This window comes from Onychomys torridus, chromosome 16, assembly GCF_903995425.1.
Source record: "Onychomys torridus chromosome 16, mOncTor1.1, whole genome shotgun sequence".
Taxonomy (NCBI): Eukaryota; Metazoa; Chordata; class Mammalia; order Rodentia; family Cricetidae; genus Onychomys; species Onychomys torridus.
The window spans coordinates 59,961,983-59,983,399 of record NC_050458.1 but is presented as its reverse complement, the minus strand read 5'-3'; the positions used below and the strand labels follow the sequence as shown (position 1 = coordinate 59,983,399).

The window sequence follows — 21,417 nt, the reverse complement described above, 5'->3', positions numbered from 1 at the left end:
ATCGGGGATATGGGCTCTGTTCTAAGACATGTGTGAGCTTCTAGGGCTGGAAAATTCAATCTGATTACATTCAGCAATTAGCCATCAGTCTTGAGTCATTTTCAGTTGTAGGAGGAATCTTAGCCAGCCTTATTAATAAAATCAAACCTGAGGCCAGTTATTGGGGTGACTGCTGGAAGATCAGAGAAGCAGAACAAGCCACAGCTACCTCACCTCAGCCAGTTCCTCAGCTGGTCTTGTTTCCTCAGACTGCAAGCTTCTGAGTCCTCATCCAAATGGGTCTCAGCTGAACTGCTGCTAGAAGCCCAAAAGCTTAACCAGCCAAATGCTTCTAGTTTCTGGTCCTCACACCTTATATACCTTTCTGTTTTCTACCATCACTGGGATTAAAGGGGTGAGTCACCATGCTTGGCTGTATCCTTGAACAGATGGATTTCTGCCTCTGGAATGCTAGGATTAAAGGTGTGTGCTACCACTACCTATCCTCTATGTTTAATATTGTGGCTGTTCTGTCTCTGACCCCAGATAAATTTATTAGGGTGCACAATATTTTGGAGAACACAATAACACTATATTTCCCCTTTTTTGTCTAAAATTAAAAAAAGCTTATAACTAATACAAGAAAAACTATATCCAATAATTATGTACAATATATACAGTCAAGAATTACATTAACAATCTCTAGTCCATTAACGTTTGACAGATTCAGATAAAAACTCCATTATTATATAACAATGTCCAGTCCAGCAACATTTGATAAACTCAGACAAAAGAAATTTTTGTTACTTATACTACGTAAAAAAGTAGTTCCTTTTTAAAAGTAATTTTTCTTTTCATAATAGATTCAGTAATCTACCTTCTGTCATTTTTATATGTTTCCCTTTTTCTTCTTAGAGTAGATTCAATTATCTACCCATTTATCTTATTATTTCTTTATCTTTTTTCTCAGGGTAGATTCAGTGATCTGCCTCATATCTATATTCTCCTTTTTCTTTTTCTTCTTTTTTTAAACAAAACCTCTGAATATAATCTCCTTGTTCAGCTTTTTCCCTGACCATTAACAATTAACAACTTGTAACCAATCATCATAAACAATGACAATATCCAAAACTCACTAAACAACTGAAAACCTCCCATCCCTTCTCTTAGGAATGTGAGCGTTGTCTTCTTAAAATTACTTCCATCTTTAGGGGATCCTGAAAAGAAAAAATTTGGGTTAATTGTCAAGTCCTGTATCATCTGCCCAGTCACTGCATAATGAGAAAGTGCAGGGCTTGTTTCAAGTCCTTGTTCAAGTAGTCTGTCAGGCTGGATCATCTCAGCTAACCATCTCAAAATTGTCCTGAGTAGTTTATAGTTCAAAGTCGATCTTTCCTTTCTGTGGTGTTAATCAGCTTAATGGCTTTACCGCAGTCCTTGTGGAATCATCATTGTGAAGTTCCCATCATCCTTTTGAAGATTTCAAAGTTGCTCTTAGGCGTGGTCATGGTTCCTACAGATATTTTTTTCCTCCTCTGTGGTTTGGAGCAATCACAATCTGATAAATGTCTGTCTCTCAAAAACCATGAATGTTCTTTCCTAGAAGAGATAATCTTCACAGCAATTTCTTCCCACCATTTGTCTTGCCAAACTTTTCCAAACTGACCTTTGTCAATGCTTTCTGGTAACACGATGGTCCTGGCAATTCTCTGAACAAGCAGCAGAAACCCTTTGTCCCAGGTAGAACACATCCAGATTTCACAGAAGCAGAGAACACATCCATATATTACAGGGAGGCAGAGAACACATCCAGTTTTTCACATGGATGGAAATGCTGTTGTCTTACCCAGGACTGAAACCTAGTGTTAGCTAATAATCACCTAACCTAGTCCTGAGGCTTAACTTTGCAGGTGTAATTGTCCCACAGTGAGTATTTCTACGCTGTGCCAAATCAAGAACCATGGATTACCATCTGTAGACAGATTAAGCTGTGATTTTCCTCACCTCCCATAAAACACTTTGCTTGTATTCCATGATGCTGTATTAAAATTGACTTTTTAAAGATTATGCCAAAAAAGAGCTAGAAAGATGGCTGGGCAGCTCAGAGTCCCTTCTGCTCTTGCAGAACACCCATGTCTGGCAGTTCATAACCACCTCGCTAACTTCAATACTGGAGAACTGCCTGCCTCTGTTTTCCATGGACACATGCACTCACATGGACATAGTACCCCCAAACACATATGCAGAGTTAAAAATAATCAGAATAGATCCTTAAAATATGCAGAAAGCATGCTTATAAACTGACTGAAAATAATGCAGGCATATAGTAGCGTAAAAGAGAGCACAGTAAAACCACCAAACTAGAAATCTTCATGCATAGAAAGAAAGGTTTTTTGGAGTCCAAACTGCCAAAGCTGTCTCTGGGGGTGGAAAGGGAAGAGATAATAGCAAAAAGGTGGGGAAAGCCCTGCCAGTTTTATGGGGTGCAGGCTGAGGTGGGAGGGAGCATGTAAGTCAGAATAGCCAGGGGTTATGTTGGGGGAGCTGGGACAGCCTGGGAACTAGTCATGGGGACTTTGATCTGTTGTGTGCTTGTCTGAGTTTATAGGAAATAAGATGCCCACTGCCAGAGGTAGTTGGCTTCAGTGGGTAGATAAGGGAAGTATTAGCTTTTCCTGACAAACAGAAAATCTACTTCTCAAGGTTTCTGAGGAATGCTGAGTTTAGGTAGTAATCTTTCTGTTTACTCAGTGAGGGTCCAGCCTGTGGTGGGCCCAGACTGTCATTTAGGGCATTGTCAGAAGCAGTGGCATTTTTGTGGCCCACTTTGGACTTAACAAGCTAGGTGAAGATAAACACAAAAGATCCATCCTCCTTGTAGCTCCTCTCCCCATAGTTTCCACTGATCCTGATGCATAACCTGTGTTTCACTGTAGCTCCTCTCCCCATAGCTTCCACTGATCCTGATGGATAACCTGTGTTTCACTGTAGCTCCTCTCCCCATAGCTTCCACTGATCCTGATGCATAACCTGTGTTTCACTGTAGCTCCTCTCCCCATAGCTTCCACTGATCCTGATGGATAACCTGTGTTTCACTGTATCTGCTGTCATTGCATACTTTCCATAATTAGTACATGATGAAACAATGATCCTCTACTGTCTCACAAATACGTGACCACATGTTTCAAGTGGAACATTGACTTAGTTACTTTTCTATAACTGAAGACACCATGACCAAGACAACACCATGTGCATGTCCCTCACTTGGGCCTCTTCCCTAGCCTGAGATACACAGATCCCTTGACCTTTGAGGTACATCAATTGGCATGTCTCATGGCATCTCAGATATAATGGACTATATCTAAGCTCTTGTTTTACTTCGAGCTTTACAGGTCCCTAAGCAAGGTGTCTAGGCCATTATCTTAATGTCATCTTTTCTTTCTTTCCTTCACATCTGACATTCAGCAGATAAACTCATTTCTAAGTTCATTGAATCAGGTTTTTAAATGTATTCATTCAAAATAGACCAAATCTGATACCCCATCAGCTCTGCAGTTACCAGAGTGGCCTAAGGTCTTTCTTATCTGGGCTGTTATTGCAGTCTTCAGACTAGCCTCCCCTCTTCTGCTCCTTGCTCCCTGAGATCTATTCCCTTCTGCTTACACTGCTGGAGTTCACACGCTTTACATTTCTCTTAGAGTAAAACCCAGACCCTGCCCGTGGTTGATAAGGGCCTACATAGCGTGCATGCTTGGCTTTCTTGCCATTTTTAAAAACACACCAGATGGATTCCTTTGCATGAGCTCTTCTCTTTGCATGAAATGTCTCTCCCAACTTTACCCCTAGGCTTAAAACATAAAATATCCTTGCAAATGTTTCTCCTGGACTTTCCAGTTGAAATAGCCTTTGACTTCAGACACTCTTTATTTGTTCCACTTTCCTTCAGAGAAATAATACATTCTCCCAGAGTCTTATTATATGCTCCTTTGTTTGCTGACTATAGACCTTAGCATGTGAGCTCATAAGTTTGGTTTGCTTGTCAGCTGCTGGATCTCCAGCCCTATGATATGGGCACATGAGAGATGATATATTGATTTGCCTAGTGAAAATGATTGAGATGGAATGTACGTAGGTAGGTAGCGTGAGTGTAGTGTTGTCAACTTGATATAATTGAGAATTACCTGGACCAGGGGCCTCTGAACATGTCTGTGGAGGGCTATCTTGATCAAGTTCACTGAGGTAGAAAGAGCTATGTGCTGTGGGTAGCGCCCGTTCCATGGGCTTGGATCCTGGACTTTATGAACAAAGAAAGAAAGTGAGCTGTACACAGCATTCATTGCTCTCTGCTTCTTGACTATGGAGATGCAAAGCACCCAACTCCCTCGAGCTCCTGTGACTGTGACTGTGAATTCCCTGCCATGGTGGACCATCATATGCCCAAATAAACCCTTTCATCTCGGAGCGGCTTTTGCCGTGTTATTTTATCCCAGCAGCAGAAAAAGAAACAGCTTCACAGATGAGAGATGGAAAACCTTTAAAAGTGAAATATGCTAGGTGCATAATCCACATTAGAATTAAACATGAGCATGAGATAATACAGAAAAATATTTCATATATTAAACAGACACAGTGTTCAAATAAAAATAACTGCACCCTCTTGATTTCAGAGAGTCAAAAGACAATTACACATTAAACTAAAGCATGATAAATACAAGACAGCAAAATAGAAGATTCTCTCAGATCCACAGAAATGTTTTCAAGGCAGTCCCACAAACACAGAAAGTTTTATTTTGAAAACGTTATTCTGGAAGCTTATGCTACTATTATCTACCAATACAATTTGTAACATTTATTAGAAAACTGTACTAGTCTCTCAGAAGGCAGCACTCTCTGGAGGAGTGCTTGAAAAGAACCAATCAGTGTGGTGTAAGAAATAGACCAGAAGTCTATCCAGCTGCCCATTTCCCACAGTTGGAGTGATTTGCTGAATTGTAATGTTAGTATTTAGAAAGATTCCATTTTAAGAGTATGGTTATATGAGGAAAGGAGCCATTTTTCTCTTGCTGAAAAATAAAGGCACTTCAGATTGGAGAAGCCGCAGCGGTGTATTTGTGACTTCTCTGAAGTGTGGGATTCATGCTTGAAGACATGAATACATGGCCGTACTGTTCCCTCCTTTTCAGGCTATAGTTGTGTCCATTGCATGTGCATTTGTGAGCTCCATTCACACAAGTATTTTGCAATTCTTCCCACCCATCTTCCTCAGAAGTTTAGACTTCCTTCCCAGATGATGTGCTGGAGTGCCACCATGCCGTCATTTCTCCTGTGCCCACATAGTTTGAAAAAGTGGGGCACAATCCAGTGATTATTTTCCACATGATTGTATCGTTTCACATTCATGTGCCCATATTTTTTTTTCTTTCTTTAATTTTTCGATGATCTTCAAATTTGGTGAAATTTGAAGTATTATGTTCAAGCCAAATAATGTACTTTATTTATTTAAGTCAAGAAGAAGATACATTTCAATGCATCTAGTTCAACCTAAGAAGTAAATGCTGAACATATGGACAGCACCACCGGGCACAGCAATGGGTGTCTCAGGAGAGAGAATGCTGAGAGTTCTTAGCAGATGAGGAGGCCATGAGACAAGGTGGAAATGTTGAGAAAAGTCTTAAACCTAAGAACACAATATAAAAGGTGTGCTATGCGTGTGCGGGGAGGCGGGGGTGGGGAAGGGGTTCATTTTCCTTCTGAACTAAGAAATCCTTCTTGGAGTGCTTTGAATTCGTTCCATAACTTTGTTAAGCACAAATCATTGATGGAAAGATGATGTGATCCAAAGGAGTCACTTCTGATGTCTGATAGGAAATCTGAATGGGAGTCTGATGGACTAGTTTTTTGTTGTTGTTGTTGTTTTTGTTTGTTTTTGTTTGGTTATTTTTTGTTTTGTTTTGTGGTTTTGTTTGTTTGTTTGTTGTTTTTTTGTTTTTCAAGACAGGGTTTCTCTGTGTAGCTTTGCACCTTTCCTGGATCTTGCTCAATAGACCAGGCTGGCCTTGAACTCACAAAGATCTACCTGCCTCTGCCTCCCGAGTGCTGGGATTAAAGGCGTGTGCCACCACCGCCCAGCGAATGATGGACTGTTTTTGAAAGAGTAAATAGTTAAAGCCTATCTGAACCAAGTCCACATCTTAGTCTGGTCCTGGTTCATGAGTGCCAGAACTATGTCTCCAACAATAGACTGCATTGTGCAAAAGCCCAGAGGAAATCTAAGAGCACATCCTGAGCAGAGCTCATACCTGCTGTCCTCTATGATTCTTTTTCTATCCCCTAAAGAGACTGTAATCCTCTTTCTGTATAGCAGCTATCAAAGTTTCTAGGACTGAAACAGTCTTGATTTGCCTTTTCCCAAAGTTTAAAGCCAGAAAACGAATCCTGTTGGTCCTTTGTTGCCTCCTGCTGTGGATTACCAGTGTACCTTGTGCTGTGCTGAACTCACACCTGGATCCTGAGTGCCCATTCCATCTGGGCATCTGTGCCGTCTTGACTGGGACCTCGGGAAAGTTTCACATTTCAGGCCTCTGTCTCCTGATTTGTAAACTTTGACTTCCTTGCAGCTTCAGCCAGTGGCATGAGGACCATGTGCTGCCCCATGGAGAGCAGGCAGGAGCTCACACAGAGGCCCACAAGTCATCTTAGATGGTGTTCATCCCTTCCCTGGATTCCTGAGCCAGACAATTCACTGACCTTTGAGCTTCAAACTCTTATCCACTCGAAGCCACTTTCCACAATGAAGCCAAAGAAATCTTTCTAAAATGAAAATCTGAATTTACTCAAAGTAACATCTTATTGCCTTTGTAATGAAGTTTCAATTTCTAACCTTCTTTCTCAGGGCCGAGTATGGCTCTTTAGCTGCACAGCTGCCTCTTTGTGCCCTCACACTGGACACTCCATTTGCATCAAGACACCTGTTCCTTAGTAGCTCTAAACTGCATGCCTTCAAATGTATTATCGCATTAAAACACTTTAGGTCCTTTTTGCCTGGCTGAAGATTATTTACAGTGTACTTGCTAAGCATAAAGAACATACAAGAGATGGGGTGAGCTCACACAGACAAGAATGAGCTGTGCTGAATGTTGCTGCTACTAGAAGCAGGTGAGGACCGGATGTGACCAACAGACTCAGAACATTGTTTTTTTAACAGCCACTCACTAAAGAGTCACCGGTATTTGTAATATTTGAGTTTTTATGAGCATCTACGCTCTCACATGTAAAAAGAGTTCCAAGTCCAGTTCCTCAAATGAATTGGTAATTATGAAATCTAGATAACATGTAGAAAAGGAAACTGATTTGAATTGATTTGAGTCCACTTGCAGAGGGAGGTTATCAGTAGTCTATCAGGTGCACTGCCTCCCTTCTTTTACAGACAGAACAGCTACATGGACACCATGGCCACGAGGGAGCTTGAACTCTATGTCTTCATTAGAAGTGTGGTTCCTGTAGAATACACCCTCTTCACATCCCTGGACATCTCATAATCTTTCCAGAAGTGCACAGACTCATTCCATCCTGAGGGGGAGGTGGCACCCAGCAGTGGTGCTTTCGCCTAAAACAGCAGGATGGGAGAGAGGACCACAAACGTTCAGCCTTTTGTGGAGAGCATTTTTTCCAGTGCATGCCAAAAGGGTTTGTTTAGTTAGAATGTCTGTGGAGTTCATGGTCAAAGGGATGAAGTTACTATGGTTAATGTTTTGCTGCATACTATAACTCACAATTCTCAGAATATTAAATAGACACAAGGGCAAAACATCAAATATACCCTCTTATTATTATGAAAAACAAATATAGAACTAATTTACAAAATTTTCTTTTCTTTTCAAAGACAATTCTACCTAATCTAAAATATGTGTAGGCACACTGTACTTAATTGCTACAAAGCGTATACGGATGCTGACTTCTCTTCTGGTCGTAGCCCATACCATAAAGCACTACCTTTGACAAATTGAACTAGAATAAAACTCACTAGGGTCATAACACCTGCAGCCATCATCCTAATCTAGTACCTTCATGGAGATGAAATTAATACAAAATAAGATAGCTAGAGAGAAAAGACACCGTGTGGCTTATTTTGAGAATTTTATAATTTAAATGTTGCCAAGATGGAAATCTTAACCAGCCAAGGTCTTCAATTAGAACTGCAATAAAGACACCGAAAAAAGACATTTACTCAATTTTGTCTTGAAAATTTTCAAGAAAAATCAGAACACAGTTCCCCTGCTTAAAAGCTGCCAGTTTCTACCCTGCTCCTCCCTAACCCGCCCCTCCCTAACCCGCTCCTCCTCCCTAACCTGCTCCTCCTCCCTAACCTGCTCCTCCTCCCTAACCCGCTCCTCTTGCTGCGACTTCTTTCTTGACCTTTGCCTAGAGGAAGCAGATGAAAAGGGAAATAACCACTTGCTGCCACTCATATACTCTCTCTGAAATGTATTTTGGCTTGTGACCTTTAAATTATGGGATACATAGAATGAATCACATCTCTTGTTATAGACCTGATCTCTGGGTCAAGGTGTGTTTGCTTTTCATCTGTATGAAAATGCTTTAGGCTGTGACTGCCACGGACTAGGTGAGGCTGAGGGAAGAACACTCAGTTGCCAGTTGAGTGAGGCCAGGCTTGAAAGGGTCATCTGAAAGCAAAGTTAAGAAGCAATGGTCTCCTTGAGAGAGATGGTAATTGCAGGTTGTCTCTTTCCTTCGTGCTATGAAGAAGGGTTCAAGGACAGCAAACCTAGACCTTGAGGGAAGAGCACCAGCAACAGGGCAAATGCCAGAATTGCATTGTGTAGAGGGAGCTGGGAGAAGAGGTTTTGAAATGGAATAAAATGCCTCAGGACCCCCTGACATTTCTCCCACTAAGAAGGGACATTCTTTAAATGCCAGTGTGACACTAGGGAGGATATCCCCCGGGGGGGGGGGGGGGGGGGGGAAACACTTTTAGAATTTCCACTATCAAGCTGTTTTATTTAATAAATTGAGCTATGTTCTTACTTCCAGAGATATTAATGTTTCTCAAATTCTAATGGTATTTACGCAGATATGAAGGTTAATATTCCAGACAAGCTTTTCTTTTCTTAAATCAAAATTGTATAATGTTCTTCCGTGAACTCCCCAGGTTACTCAGTGCCCTCGTCGGCATGTAAGGCAAGTGTACCTGGGTAAATGCAGGAGACAACCTGCCTGACCGCAACTGTTTGAAACAAGAATGTTCTGGGTCAGACTCTGCTGTTCTTTTGGCTGTAGATATTGATGAGTGTGGCACTGGGAGGCACAGCTGTGCCAATGACACCATTTGCTTCAACTTGGACGGTGGCTATGACTGTCGGTGTCCCCATGGGAAGAACTGCACAGGCGATTGTGTGCACGATGGAAAAGTCAAGCACAGCGGCCAGATCTGGGTGCTGGAAAACGACAGGTGCTCTGTGTGCTCCTGCCAGGTTGGTATGGGCACAACGCTGGGTGGCAATCTTCATACGCTGTAAGTGTGTGAACGGACGAGTATTGACAAATGCATATGACAGTTCTACCAAACCAACAGTTACATAACTGAGCATTTGCATTAACCAAAATGTTGTCCAAGCCCTTCCTGGCTTACCTTCCCCTTCCCCCTCCCCCTAGAACCAGGACAACATGGCTTCCAGTTAAACAGTCGTTATAATTAGCTTCATATTTTTTAGAGTCTCACATAAGTGGAATCAGACAGAACATGTTTTTTGTGCCTGGCTTCTTTCTGTCCTAATATTATATTTTCCATTTATTATATATATATTACCATTAGATGTATCTTTTTCTTTTTTGTTACTGAACAACATCCCATTTTACCCTTGATCACAATATATTTATCGACATTAATAACATTTTATTACTATGTCAATTTTTCCTTAATCATAATGTTATATTTGAATGAAAGAATAAATGAAGTTAGAATGCATAAACCTTAACCCAAGAGTGGAAAATATCTGTCTGGATGAATGTTATATTTGGACATATGTTCCCTAGTGTTTACTCAGTTAATGAGAGGGACCAAAATTATAGCTAAATGAATAGTCTTCTGTACAAGATAGTCAACTATTACAAGGGAAATTGATATTTATACAAAAACATAATGCCTAACTATTCCAGAAATCTAAAAATTTGTGAGGCTGATTAACTAGCTACAAAGCACCATAATAGCACATTGCTTTCATTAAAAAAATAGTAACCAAATTGCTGTATAATATTCAAATATATGAATATTCATACATACGGTTTAATATACGTATGGAGTACGTGAGGGCCATAACTTTTATACTAGTCAGTTTCTGGAAATTTTCTCTCTGGTCAAATCTTTTTAGGAGTAGTATGCAAAGGGAATTAAAAGTCTTCCAGCTTTGGGCTCACTTCTGTTAGTTTCAAAGTGGAATTCTAAAGACCCCTTATTAGTTGAATAGACAGACATTGGTCATCCCATACTCTGTAAGCCGTGACGTTCTGAGAAAATGTAGAGGTGTGGTAACGCTCCTGTTCCCCGCTAACACAGACTGGATTTGTTATGTGTCGGCGAATGGTCTGTGACTGTGAGAACCCCACGGTTGACCTTTCCTGCTGTCCTGAGTGTGACCCACGGCTGAGCAGCCAGTGCCTGCATCAGAATGGGGAAACCGTGTACAACAGCGGGGACACCTGGGTCCAGGATTGCCGGCAGTGCCGCTGCTTGGTAAGTGGAACAGCATGCCCTTCATCCTGCCAGTAGCAGGTAGCTGTCTAGAATGTTGACAGTTACAAAGATAAAGCCTTGATAAGATGAAGCCAGAAACATCGTCTAGAATGATGGAGTGGCCCACACTCTGTGTGCCTTCTCTGAGAGGGCTATGATTTGATGTACTTCTGGCCTAAGCTAAGAATGACCTCCTATGGATCCATCCCATCCTCTTATGCTTGAAGATAATTATGCACAAAGCACTCATGAAAAAGAAATGATTCTTTTCAAGTAAAATCGTTAACCACTCTGTCAGTTCCTCACACATAAAAAGCAAAACAAAGGTAACTCTTCGGAGCTGCACTAAGTGGTGAGGGACAGAGTTCAAATCCCCAGAGCCCAAAGAAATGTCCCGTGGGCATGGTGGCCTCCAGTAATTCCAGCCACAGCAGGCAGGAGTAGAAGATCCCAAAGCAAGCTTGCCATCAAGATTAGTCATATTGACGAGCTCTGGGTCTGACTCATTGGATACAGTGGAAGGTCAAGCAAGAATAATTCATGCCAGCCGTCTTAGGCATCTTTATATGAATTGTCATCTCCATGCCCATACATTCACACACATGCAAAATGCATGCATGCATACACACATGTGCACATACGTTTGCTGGAAAAATGGAAAAGAAAGGAAAAGGAAATACTTCTTTTCTAAAGATTGTTCCTGTCTACACTGCTGTGCGGTTGCCTTGTTCCACACACTGTGACTATGTGATAAATACATATTGGAAGAGGACAGCTGTGTGCATTTGTGATGCTTTTCTTGAAAATAATGGGTAAAGAGAAAAAGATTAGGCAGAGAGAAAACAGCAACTTTTTTCAGTTCACCCCATACCTTGTTTGTTCCTGATCATGTAAATTAAAAAGGAAAGATGCAGCGTGTGTCTTTGCAGTAGAAGTGTCACAGGAAAGACACCTTTGAAGTCCCGGCCGGTTTCCTTCTTGTTTGTGTGGAGATATTTTTAGGGCCACGCTTCTGTGTTTGTCTGTCTTTTTGTCCTTTCAACCCAAAAATCAATCGCAAGAACAAGGTCAGTTTCTGCACCCAGAGGCTGCTTTTATCTCAAAACCTGGAGATTTAAAACCAAGAAGCAGACCACAAACAGGGGGTAATTGCTTAAGGACCAGTTCACACAGTTTCCCATGTGAAGTAAGAGAGGGGGAAATCAAGTTTGTGTAGTCTTATTTCATGCTCTTCTGGTGGGGTGCGGTGAGCTCAAATTCCTTGTACTGAAAAATGTGTAACTTAGCAAAGAGATTATCAAATTCTGTTCATATTTAACTTTTTGATAAAGGGATAAACATTAATAAATAAATTAGAGGGGAAATTAAGACTACCTGAGGGTAAGAGACTTCCTAGAAACCTCTCCCACTATCCCCTTTGTCCTTAAGAAAATGGAGCTGTTCACACTTTACTATTTTGGAGAAATGGTTGTTGCTTTTGTTTTAATGTTGTTCTTGTTTAGTATTCAAAGACTGTTTAAACATCCATTGCAAAAGAGATGCCATCATCCAGTGGGGCTTTTAGAGCTGCCCCAAAGATGTGTGGTATAAAAGACAGAAGTATAAAAATCACTCTCCCGTCCTTCCTTTTTTTGCCTCTCTTCTCTGATCCATTCCCTCTGCCCCTTCCCCTCACAGCAAGGAGAAGTTGACTGTTGGCCCCTGCCTTGCCCGGAGGTAGAGTGTGAATTTAGTGTTCTTCCAGAGAACGAGTGTTGCCCACGTTGTGTGACAGATCCTTGCCAGGCTGACACCGTCCGCAATGATATCACCAAAACTTGCCTGGACGAGATGAATGTGGTTCGCTTCACTGGATCTTCCTGGATCAAGCATGGTACAGAGTGTACTCTCTGCCAGTGCAAGGTAAGGCCCTCAGGTGCAGGAGCGAGTCCTCTGCTAGCCGTGCCCAGGGCTTTCCCTGGGTGAGGGAGAGCTAGCCTCGGCTTGTGCATTGTTCAGGCCAAGGTGGAAGCTCAGCATTATCAACACCACACTGATGGCCTTGTGTGTCTAAGACAGGTCTTCAGGGTACTGGAGCTTGTGTACGCTGCTGCCAGCATGATCAGTAGCAACAACTCAGTGTTCTAATGTAGCCAACCATACAGATTTCATTGCTCCTTTTATGATGGAAGACAATATTACTTCATTGATTTTTATCTGGTTCTTTTATGAGTTCCATAAAATACATTGACAAAGTAGATACATTGCATTTCTAAAGTGAAAATCAATCTGGCAAAAATGGGTGTGTCTCTTGGTTGTGGTGGTCAGCTACACTAAATTGAAGAAGTTAGGGTCTGATGCTCAGTATATTTTATTCCTCCAGTTGGTGAAAATCATTATAAAGATTTTTTTTTTTTGCTTTATTCTCATAGGAAAACAGTGTTATACCACTTACTTCAGTGATCTCAGGTTAATACATGCTATGTAAGCAGCACAGACTCACTGACTAGGTTCAAGAAAGCAGCTTGATTAATGTCCATACAAAATCAAACTCAATGAGATCACTTCATACCTCATCATCATCATTTGAAGATTAACACTAAAACAAAACCAATAATATTATGGTCTTAACAACAATTTTTTAAAAAACTAGATAAATATGTCAAACTGCTCAATACTGCTTAACTGTGTCTGCTCTGGCTTGTAAGTGAGCCTTTCCTTTTTTTTTTTTTTATCAATAGAGCACCTTCATTCATGTTCACTTAGTGTAATTTCTCACTAGAAGGGCTTGATGAAACAGGACAAAGAAACCTAAAACACTTGGAACTTTGAGGCGTCTGTTACATCTTCAAAGCCACATTTCTTGTTCTCTCAATGAATGCAGTTGTCAATCAAGATTTTGAGTGAACATTTGCTACTGTTTTCAGAAGGTACCAGCAAATTTGAAGGAAGCTTCTACTATGTTACTAGTAATGATAGGCAGTGTGACTTTTTATTTGATATGGATATATTCAGCCATGTACATATCTAAATTATAGCACTGGTATCCAACAGATGTTTTAGGGCATCTGACTACCAAATCAACCTGAGTCTTCCTACTCCTTTGAATTGTTACATTGCTGTTCTGCACATTGACAACAAAAATACATAACAGGTGGTAGAATACAGGTTACATCAAATAGAGCTCAGACAGGATTCTGCAGGAAACAACCATGCTTTTAAGGGTTATTTCCTGTCATTCAGTGTCTTCTAAATGATACTGCACTCTTCTTACTTGGTAAGAATGTCTTCCAGAAAGTCTAGTCTGTCGCTGAATTCCTATTTTCCTGGTAAGTACTGGTTATGTGGATTATAAGATTATGTTCATCTTTACCAAATTTATCCAAAATATCCATTTATATTGTTTAATTCTGTGTTATTTTAAAAATGAAGTTCAAGAGGATAAGCTTGAGACAGAGTGGGAAGCAAGCACTCTCCACAGTTGATGGTTTTTGAGCACCAGTTCTGTCCATTCCCTCCTTGCCCCCCTTGTGTAAAGTTGTTTATTATAGTCAATAAATACCTACGAAGTTGAAAGAGCTCCACTTAGTTGTCATTTCTGTAACATCATCTGTACTTATACATACTTTTAGAATTGACATAGAAATCAACTCGATAACCTAAAGGCTTAAAAATGACAAGGACTTGTGCTTAGCCCAGAGGTGATGACATGTAGATAAAGTCATTCCTGGAAGTATGTGTGTAGTAGCTTATTGTCTGTCTAGAGCTTTACTATGAATTAGCTTATAATTCAGTTCCTTATCACACGAGCCAAATTTTCATTCTCCAATAGCCTCCCATGGCTGCTGACTGTCATATTAGATGGCATATGTGGACAACAATATTTTTTCCTTGGAAATGGGATCTCTTGCATCTCAAGCTGCTATCAAACTTGATTTGTAGCAGAGAAGATGACCTTGAACTTCTGGTTCTTTTGTCTCTCCCCTCTGCCAACTGGTTGACTACCATGGATCACCACACCTGGTCTATATAGTGTTGGGCACAAATACCAGCTTCATACATGCTAGACCCTAGCACCCTTCTAACCGAGTTACACGTTCAGCACACACAGAAAGCATTTTATCACTACACAATGATGTCTGGGGCAAAGCTGAGAAGTCAGGCTTCTTGGAAGCAAAGAATCCATCAACTGTGTTGATTATGTGACAGCAGGGGACCTGTCTTAGTTTCTTTGTGGTTCAGCTCACCTAAAAATGAAAATAATAAACTGTTGTAGTAACTACTTGAACTATAACATTGAGAGGGTTACTATAGGAATTAAGTGAGAAGAGTCACACAGAAAATGGATTGCTCAGCACTTTCAGTGTAAGGAAATAAATGTTGGCTGTTCTGGTATAAAGTAGATAAGCCTTAATACAATTGTGCCAGAATAAAGACATTGCTATATATAACTGTGATGGAGACAGGAAAACTGTGTGAAGGCAAGAAGTTGGACAACTTGTGAACCTCTTACATACTAAGGAATCAGAATTTTCTTAGTAAGACAGAGCTGGGCAATACTTGAGGAAAGAGGTAATATATTCCCTTTGGCCTTTTAAAAATATTGTGTATGTGTTATAGGCACATGTGTGTGCAGGTGTGCATGCCCAGGGATATGCAGAAGCTAAAGGAGGACACTGGGTTTCTGCTCTACTGCCCTCTAACTTATTCTGTTGTGACAGGATCTTGCACTGAATCTTGAGCTAGGCTGGTGGACAGCAGGGCCCAGGATCCTCCTGTCTCTACCCTACCACACACAGTAGTCCTGAGTTATAGGTGCATGTGACCAAGTCCAACTTCTTATGTGGTGATGTGGACTCAAAATTCAGGTCCTCATGCTTGTAAAGCAATGACTCTTACCCACCAAGCTCTCTCCCTTTCCTCTCCTTTTATCTTTCTGGAGTCATGATCAAATTAAATATTCTAAAGAACAAGATGTACGCTATACTTAGAAGTTCAACTCTGAAATCAGAAGTGAATGATCTTTTCCTAAGTCTTACAGACAAGCAGCTTTATGACCAGTCAGAGAATCCAGAGCTTTAAGCAATGGGATGAGCTCTTGCTGAAGACTCTTCGCTTGAACAAATCTTCACTGGGCAGAGACCTTTGGGATTGGGAAGTAGGGCTCTTTCACTTAAGGAGGCCGAATAATTGAGGGCGGGTTGTAGAAGGATGAAGCCCCTGAATTTCTAAACATCACCTTCATCAAACAGAAACTTAAAACTTGAAGGAGGGACAGTGACACCCCCCCACCCCCGAGCTACCATGAGATAGACAGAAAGGAAATCCCACAGACAAGTAGCATGGTCATGAACTCCATCAGGAGACATCTGAAAATCAGTATGGAGGGGAAATAGATTCCATAAACAGCTGTCCTCATTTGCTCTCTGTTGCTGGGGTAAACATTATTGACCAAAGCAGCCTGAGGAGGAAAGGGTTTGTTTATTCAGCTCACACTTCCAGCTCCTGGTCTATCTTTAAGGAAAGTCAGATAGGAACTCAGGCAGAGCCCATGGAGGAATGCTGCTTTTTAACTGGCTCTGGCTAATCTTCAGTCAGCTCTCTTATAGACCAGACCCAAGGACAACCTGCCCAGAGGTGGCGCTGACCACAGTGGCCCAGCACTCTCAAATCAATCAATATTCCAGACAATTCCCAACACACATAACCGTAGGCCAATCTGTTCTAGGCAACCCCAGTTGAGACTTCCTCAGATAAGGCTGTGCTGTGTTGACAGCTGAAGCTAACCAGAAGAACGTCAGGATGATTAGATGACAATTTGAGGGAAATCATTTTAAATATCATAGTAAATTCCATGGAAAAAGAATTATTAAAAGTAATTTAAAAACAATGCCACTATAATGAAGTATTTATCAATTTTCTAGACAAGAGACACATTTTTAACTTAGAAGTAATAAAAATATAACTCAAAAGAAAATTTTGATCTTATACAGAAAAACAAAATAGCAAAATGAAAGGTCACAACTGGGAAAATATTTTCAACATATATGAATTTTTGTTAGATTAGAAATATATAAAAACCAATGAGGAAACACTCATTTCTCCACTAATAAATCAGTATGAATAAACAGTCCTGTAAAATTCATAGCTATTAACATAAAGGAACAAATCATTCAATGTTTAAATAATTTAAATGTAAACTCTCACAAGTCATTGTTTTTGTAATAATTTCCAAGGCCAACAGAAATGCCCAGTTGTTATTCTTATGAGCTGTTGATGTCCATGAGCAAAGGTTGTCAGCCGCATATCACCCCATCTGCTCCATCCCATATCTGAGGACCTAACCTATTTAGACAGAGTCTAAAATATGAACCAGCTCTGTGCACAGTAGAGTTGATCTCAACATTGAGTTTAGTATGAAAAGGACAGCAGTCACCACTCAGCAGTAACCACAGCAGAGAAGTAGCAGGGTCTCAAGTAAATCCTGTGCTGCTACCTAACAGTTCCTTGCTGTAGCACTTCCTCAAATTATTTATGGTTACTTTTCCTGGGAGACTGTCCTCTGACTTCTCCGAACTTCTGCTTGAGGTACAGTCATGTGCAGCTGCCAGACTTAGGAGTACCTTGGAGTCAGTCTCAAGTAAAAGGGAATCACAGGGTAGATCCCCATTCCTTTAAGGTTGACCCCTCACTAGTGCCTGCCTGCCACTCTTCATGGCTTCCAGTTATCTTTATATTTTGTCCAGACCAGTCATCATAGATGTTAATTGATAGAATAAATTCTGCCGAATCTGGAACATCATGGGATGCTTCACTGGGCTTTAGAGCATGAACTCTAATGCTTTCCCAGTTGAGAAGTTCTGATGATACAGCGTGTTTAGTGCATTTTCCCTACAGCAGGGGAACAATACAGATAGGGACTTAAAAAACATGCCAAAAGCATGTTGGGGAATATGTGTTCTTCCCAGAAGTGTGCATGGGAACAGAGGTGATGAGTTTCCCTCACGGCACTCTGATGGCAGGTACATACAGTGAGAGATGCTGCCACAAATTCTTCACCATTCGGTCTCAAAACCATTACAGTTTGAGACACTGTTGTGTAACCTAGCAACAAGGGTATGGATAGAAAACCTCCACCTCTGAGCATGATGTCCAAGTTGTGGGTGCTACTACTGGGTTGAAAGAGGGTGGCTCTCTGTCTTGGGGCCGGAACAAGTATTCTGACAAATTCCCAAGCAAGGATGAGTATTGGCTTTGATGGGTGGCACTCTGCTTCATTATGGACGAACTGGCATCCTTGTTGGAGTGTTTCTGCAAAGGCTAGAATAGTAAAATACCTTCTGAAGAATTATCTATAACACTTTTGATTTTGTTATGTTAATGTATCATACCCTTTCCACTGCCTAAAGTCACTGTCTGAGAGAAAACTTAGAGAGATGTGTGTTAGACACAGCTTAACCTGCTTTGATCCCAGCTCTGTCATCTATCAGCTGTGTGATTTTGGACAAGAGTTTAACCTTTCCAATCTCTAGTTTCTGAACTGAAAAGTCTGACTGTTAACGGTGATTCTGCTGTGATGGTGAGAAGGTGAAGTTAGGGAACGTGTTTAGGACATGCGTCAAAATGTCTGACAGAGGAACCAAAGGGGGAGGGGTTTACTTCTTTGCAGCTGCACTGTTTTAATACCTCAGTGTAATATATCATTTGCACACCTGTCCCTCTCCTGCCTTCTTGCACTATTTCAACTTCACACTGTTTCATAAGTGACTCCCACTTAAACTTTCCCCTTAGATCATTTTTCAGTTCTTCCTTATTTAATGTAGACTTCCAAGATTCGGTGAGTGTATATATCACTGCAAAGCCCTCTTGCAGCCCCACATGTGTGAGGCCTGCTTTCCTGCGACTGTCTTCTGATCTTGGCTTAACTGTCACATCTCCAGGAGGTCTACCTGGGCACCAGCCTGAGGAGATGTCTTTCCTTACCTCATCACTGCCTAACATGTTTCCTTTTATCTCCTGAAGCTGAAACAGAACGCCTTCAGCTGGACACTTTAGATGGCAGAAGTGTATTCCTCGTAGCTCTGGGGACTGAAAAAGTCGTTTTCAAAATCCCAGATCAAAGTGTTAGCAGAGCTAGAGTCTGGCAAGCCATTCTGGCTGCTCTTCTGGCTGCTCTTCTTATTGTGTCCTCACACGATAGCAAGCAAGAAGGGAGGGAGGGAGAAATAGAGAGAGACAGACAGACAGACAGACAGACAGACAGACACACACACACACACACACACACACACACACACAGAGAGAGAGAGAGAGAGAGAGAGAGAGAGAGAGAGAGAGAGAGAGAGCATGTTTCCATCTTCCTCCAGTAGCTCATATAGCCTAGGCTGACCTTCATCTTGCTATGTACCATGTAGCTGAGGCTGACCTTGAACTCCTGATCCTCCTGTTTAGAGCTCCTGAGTACTCAGATTATGGCAGAGAGGGCACCACCCTCATACCCTAATTAACTTTCCCAAATGCTTCATCTCCTCATACTATTGTACCAAAGATTAGAATGAAAATGTGGATTTTGAGGAGATGAAAAGATTTTCTCCAAACACTTTTCTAGCACTTTCCATGGTCTTTATTACATATTTCTAGTATTTACTCTTTTCCTTCCAATAAACTCTAAGTCCTGTCCTGTCGTCGGTGACTAGGTCTGCATTATGTATCTAAGTCTACTCAACGCATGTTTGTGAATTAACAAAGGAACAAATGTAAAACAAGAAAATGCCCATGTGTTATAAAAGAGAGGTTTGATCATGTAAATGAGAATCATGATGGGTGTAGTTGTTTTTTTCACTCTTGCTCTTTTGGCTTTTTTTTGTGTGTGGGGGGGGCACAACTCAGCTCCCAAATTATCACACACAGAGGCTTATTCTTTCTTACAAATGTCCAGCCTTAGCTTGGCTTATTTCTAGCCAGCTTTTCTTAACTTGAATTATCCTGTCTACCTTTTGCCTCTGGGCTTTTATCTTTATTCTATTTACCTTTCTTTCCTTCTTACTCCCTGTCTTGCTGTGTAGCTGGGTGGCTGGCCCCTGGAGTCCTCCTCTTTTTCTCGAGCCTTAATTCCCTTCTTGCTTCTCTTTTCTTTAATGTTCTTCTCCTCCTGTTTATTCTCTCTGCCTGCCAGCCCCACCTACACTTTCTCCCACATTGCTGTTGGCCATTCAGCTCTTTGCCTATCTAAAATACCTGATGGTTTAACATAGTATCACAGCTTCACAGAGTTAAACAAATGCAACACAAAAGAATGCAACACATCTTTGCATCATTAAATAAATGTTCCACAGCATAAAGAACTGTAACACATCTTAAAATAATATCCCACAACAGATGTGTTCTGTAGTAATACTCTTAAGAATAATTTAATTATTCAGTTTTCAGGACTTCAGAAATAACACATACTGCATATACCTGCTAGTGTGTGCTAATCAATAAGTGTGAGACTTGGTGAATGATTTGAAAATTCACCCTCTGTTTTCTGTTCTACTCTTTTCTCTAGAACGGCCATGTCTGCTGCTCAGTGGATCCACAGTGCCTTCAGGAGCTGTGAAGTTAACTGCCTCCAGGGAGATATCTGTTTAAAGAATGTTCCTTCATTTAAAAAGACCAAAAAAAAAAAAAGTGATTTGTGGCCAGCCAAATGCAGCTTTGTTAATGGCTGGGTAGATGGATGTCAATTATGAGATTTGTGGAGCTTGAGGAAAACCTCTGAGGAAAGTAGATGACAATTCTGCCTTTACTGTACCTGGCATCACCTTGTAGAAGAATGGGTGTGGAACACAGGCCATGACATCCTGACCCCTGGGTAAGACACCTGAACCTGTTAAGTCTGTGAAAACCACTAGCTCTGTGGGTTCAGGGCATGGTCTTCTAGCTCAGAATCTTCCCGAATTGGCGTGGTTCCTCACTGCAAGAGTCAAAGGTGAGGCAGCAAGTGAGTTGTATTCCAGAAGCCAAGAAGCTGATGCATCTGTACAGTGCACTCTGAAATCTGAAACAAGCTATTGTAATGATAAAAATAACGCGCAGGCATGGTTGCGTAACATTTTCTAACAGGAAGTCACCCCCAGTTCCTTGTTTTACTGCACTCAATATTATTTGGTTGAATTTGTTCAGTATAAGCTTGTTCCTGTGCAAAATAAAATAACTATTTCTCTTACCTTATGCCATGTGAGTCAGCATCTCCTTGAATGTGTCTTGACTTCTATAGATGGTTTAAAGTATGAATCACTTTCTATCTCTGCTGATGACAAACACTCACTGTGTTATTTCTATATTGAAAGGTGATTTTCATTCAACTCTATTCCTAAGTCAGGACAAGGTAGATGGATGCCTCTTTCCATCTCTGGACCTTCAGTTTCACTTTTGTGGTCCTGCTCTGTGCCTGGGGACTGTCATTCAGAAAGAGCTAATGGCTTCTCTGTCTTCTGCATGCTCATTTAGCTTCAATCACATGACAATTGAGACACCAAGAGCATTTAAGGGGAGGGCGAAGGTTGGACATTGATTCTACGGGTCCCTTCCCACCAAATGGTCATTATGATGGACTCTGCCATTTAACTAAAGGCTTCATTGTTTAGGAGGTGGTCCTCTCTCACCTCAGCCACCACCAGTTCTGGAAACCTGCTTGCCTCTTCTGTCTGAGAACTGGTAACGCTAGC

At 41.1% G+C, this 21,417-nt stretch overlaps 1 protein-coding gene across 2 annotated transcripts in view; it reads left to right on the top strand.

Moving 5' to 3' along the window:
- The window catches only part of Nell2 (neural EGFL like 2), a 286,357-nt gene extending 265,437 nt beyond the window's left edge, over positions 1-20,920 (top strand). For both annotated transcript variants that reach the window (XM_036208219.1, XM_036208218.1), the window contains exons 18-21: positions 9,277-9,470; positions 10,553-10,729; positions 12,407-12,631; positions 20,256-20,920. In XM_036208219.1, the coding sequence (XP_036064112.1) occupies positions 9,277-9,470; positions 10,553-10,729; positions 12,407-12,631; positions 20,256-20,306 (647 nt within the window). In that variant the 3' untranslated portion in view covers positions 20,307-20,920. The remainder of the gene's footprint in view (positions 1-9,276; positions 9,471-10,552; positions 10,730-12,406; positions 12,632-20,255) is intronic.
- The last annotated feature ends 497 nt before the right edge of the window (positions 20,921-21,417 follow it).